Source organism: Buceros rhinoceros, unplaced genomic scaffold, assembly GCF_000710305.1.
Source record: "Buceros rhinoceros silvestris isolate BGI_N320 unplaced genomic scaffold, ASM71030v1 scaffold13456, whole genome shotgun sequence".
Taxonomy (NCBI): Eukaryota; Metazoa; Chordata; class Aves; order Bucerotiformes; family Bucerotidae; genus Buceros; species Buceros rhinoceros.
In genome coordinates, this window is record NW_010415867.1 from 24,259 (window position 1) to 27,495 (window position 3,237).

At 45.2% G+C, this 3,237-nt stretch overlaps 1 protein-coding gene across 1 annotated transcript in view; it reads right to left on the reverse strand.

Annotated features, from left to right (window-relative positions):
* Positions 1-954: 954 nt before the first annotated feature.
* Positions 955-3,237, reverse strand: part of TNFAIP3 (tumor necrosis factor, alpha-induced protein 3) — an 11,364-nt gene continuing 9,081 nt past the window's right edge. Inside the window, exons 7-8 of the mRNA XM_010137574.1 lie at positions 1,997-2,186; positions 955-1,236 (exon numbers count right to left, since the gene is read on the reverse strand). Coding sequence (XP_010135876.1) covers positions 955-1,236; positions 1,997-2,186 — 472 coding nt within the window. The remainder of the gene's footprint in view (positions 1,237-1,996; positions 2,187-3,237) is intronic.

A 3,237-nucleotide genomic window follows, 5' to 3' on the forward strand; every position in this document is an offset into this window, starting at 1 on the left:
AAACGGGGAGCAGGGCGGGGGTGGGGGTGGAGGGAGTGGGTAACAAACAGTAGCACACAGATTCCCAACAGTTACAGTGCAAGAGGAGAGAGCTGCTCTGGTTTCAGAACCAAAGCTGAAGACAAATGTCTTTGCAGGGTTTTTTTGGTCTGTTGGAGGCAATTGCTTCCATACGAGTGGCGAACAGCAGGATTCAGTTTTCCCATCACATGCACGTACCCCTGGAAGTTGCTTCTGTAATCACCTGTCTTTCTAGGTGTCTTAGGATTGGGAAAGGATCTAAATGCTCTTTAAGTTAAGCATATTAAAGGACCAGACCATTGCTGGTCTTATTTCTGGCTGCAGTTTTCTGAGGGCTCTGCAAACACAGAACCACTCACCATGAACACCCTTGAATGCCTGCAGGAGCTCCCGCCTTGATGAGCTCTGTAACAACAGCAGCAAGGACACGGGCAAGTCAATGCAAGTTTCTTCAGACATCAATCGCAAGTTGCACCAGCCTGTCCTGGAAGATCCCTCTCAAGAAGGACTTGCCTCTGACTGATGTACGCAAACGCAAAGAGCTCCTGCACCTCTGACAGTAGCTGCAGCTTCTTGCCCAGGAGCAGGGGAGGTATTGAGAAAGAGGCAGAATTGGGAAGTTCTTTGGACTCAAATGCTTCACACTTCCTCTTGGGAAGTCCAAGAATTAAATATGGCATTGAAGGAGCTTAGTCTTGAATGACAGCTCTGTGCAGAAGGCAACCTGCCCTCCTCAGCAGTCCTTGTACGCAGTGTTTAGAGGAAGTAGACACTTATTCCTGTTCTTGGGAATAAACAGGAACATGAGCGGACAGCTTATATTTCCCCCCACCATTCACTCCTAGGGCTCTTAAGTGTTTTGGACATAGCACCGTTTCAGTGAAGGAAGTAGCTGGTATTGCTTTCTTGTTCTCTACCAACTCTTCCCCTCCGCTACCCATAGATCTGTTTGAACTGGTAGCACTCATTGCAGTAGCCATTGCATCTGGCATTGCCATAGTGATCACAAGCAGGGGCTCGGCAGCGTTGCTTCGGGGGTTCCTCTGCAGCCGGGTCCCTGGCAGTCCCCGATGGCGGAAGCTGACCGAGGCGCTGGCACTCCTGGCACAAGTCATTGCTTCGGCAGGCCAGGTTGTTTCTACACGAAGCCACAGCACACTGTCTCTTCTGACTACTCAACGCTGCTCGCTGCAGATCTCTGTGCTGTCCCGTTCTCTTGAAAAACATTAAAACACATTGTCAGTTGCCGTGCTGGCAGCACAAGTTGCTTTTCATTTACTTTCAACTCTGCTCATGGTTTTTTTAGTTAACCACTGGGGGCTGTTGCCGACACATACTACTTCTGAAAATACCAAGGGCCAAGTTGGGATTTGCTAACAAAAACCACGAATTCTGTCATTTCTTAGGAAAAAAAAAAAAGGGTTTTATCTTGGGTAACTCTTAATTCTAAAAGGGCCAAAACAAGCCGAATTAAAAAAACCCCAAAACTGGAACAAAAAAGGTCTGTAATGAGCTCAGTAAAAAAGGTGACATGAAGCTGACTAAACCCTTTGATGCAGGTGCACAGCTCTAAGGATTAAAGAATGAAAAATCTCTCCCCAACCACCAAAACAACTCTTGATCCAATTGCTTCCATTGAAATTGCTGGTGAAATTCCAGCTGAGGTAAAACTCAACACGGCCATGATAGCCCTAAACTGAGAACAACTTAGACTTGGCAGTGCTAGGTTTACAGTTGGACTCAATAATCTTAAGGGTCTTTCCAACTTCAATGATTGTATGACTTTCAGGAGTGCCGCTCAGATGCGTGCTCAAATCACATGAGAGCCTATGCTTGTCTTTCTGTGATACGTGGGATGCAGTCACTTGAGGATTTTCTAGTCCGCATCCAGAGTCGTTCTCTCAAAAGAAAAAAAGTACAGCACTAAACAAGAGGGAGATTTTGAGAAGTTCACACTTACTTCCGGCTGTCTCACTAGCTGTTCTTCTGTCCTCCTGGCTTCCTGAAACCGCTGGTTCTGGGCTTTAATGAAGCAGTTCTGGCAGTACCCCTCGAGCATCGTGCTGCCCAGGGTGCCGCAGTCACGCCGCTGGCAGGATACGGTGTTACGGAAAGCGGCAGCAGAGGTCCCCAGCTGACCTGCTGCTGAGGACTTCCTCTGAGATCTCCTCTGGTGGCGTAGCAAAGCACTGTCTGTAATGCAAAGCAAGGACAGGAGGAGTTTGAATGTGCCCAATAGATATGATGACCCAAAGCAACTATAAAAAGCTCTCCAGTTTAAAAAATAATAAATAAATAAAATAATAATCTACTGTATAATGAAACACGGGTTTTGGCCAATCCTTAGACCCCTCAGTTTGTTCACTTTCCTCCATGTAACATACATAAGGGAGTTAATACAGCCTGATTTTCATATCAGATGTTGAAACAGCTGATTTGGGTAAAACTTGCTCTCAGTGGGAAAATCAGATCCCAACAAAGTCAAGAGGAATTTCACCTTTGGCTTTAGCATGTCATCCGTGACCTACCCGGTCACTTCCCTTTCAGGCTCCCCCAGTTCAGGCACATGAAGTAATGGAAGTACAGCAGCACAGAGCTTAATGGAAATAGTGCCTTACGCTCTCTAGTCTCATGAAGCCATCTTATATATTCCACAACCAGAAGGGAAAAAATTTTCATTGTGAACAACACTGGAAAATAAGTTACTGCAAGCTGGCATGGAAGTTCCCTAATTTGAAGGTATGTGGAAGGCGTAGCATTGCTACACTTGTCGCAGTGGAACCATCTTAAGGGATAAGCAATAATTGTCTCTTACATGTGCCTTTCACCCTCTGTATGCTCTTTGCCTGTGTAACAGGACAGTAGCATGAAAGATAAAGATTTCATGCCATGATTTATTCATGGACCTTTTTGAAGCCCTGCCTTTAAACACAGGTGCACACACACATGTGATATTATCAAGAAAAGATTTCCAGGTAGATTGTAACAATACTCTCCTAAGTTACTCAAAAATACAAGCATATTATCTACAGTCAACTTGCTCTGCTTATCAAGGTGACTTCAATAGTTACTCCAGAGCATTATACCTGTTACATCCAGAACGGATACAGGTCTTCAAATTCATCCCAAGCTTTTTAAAAGGCTTGCTAACATAATTGGTTTTCAGTACCATCAATATAATAGCATTTCCCTCCAACTTGTCTAGCTGTGACGACA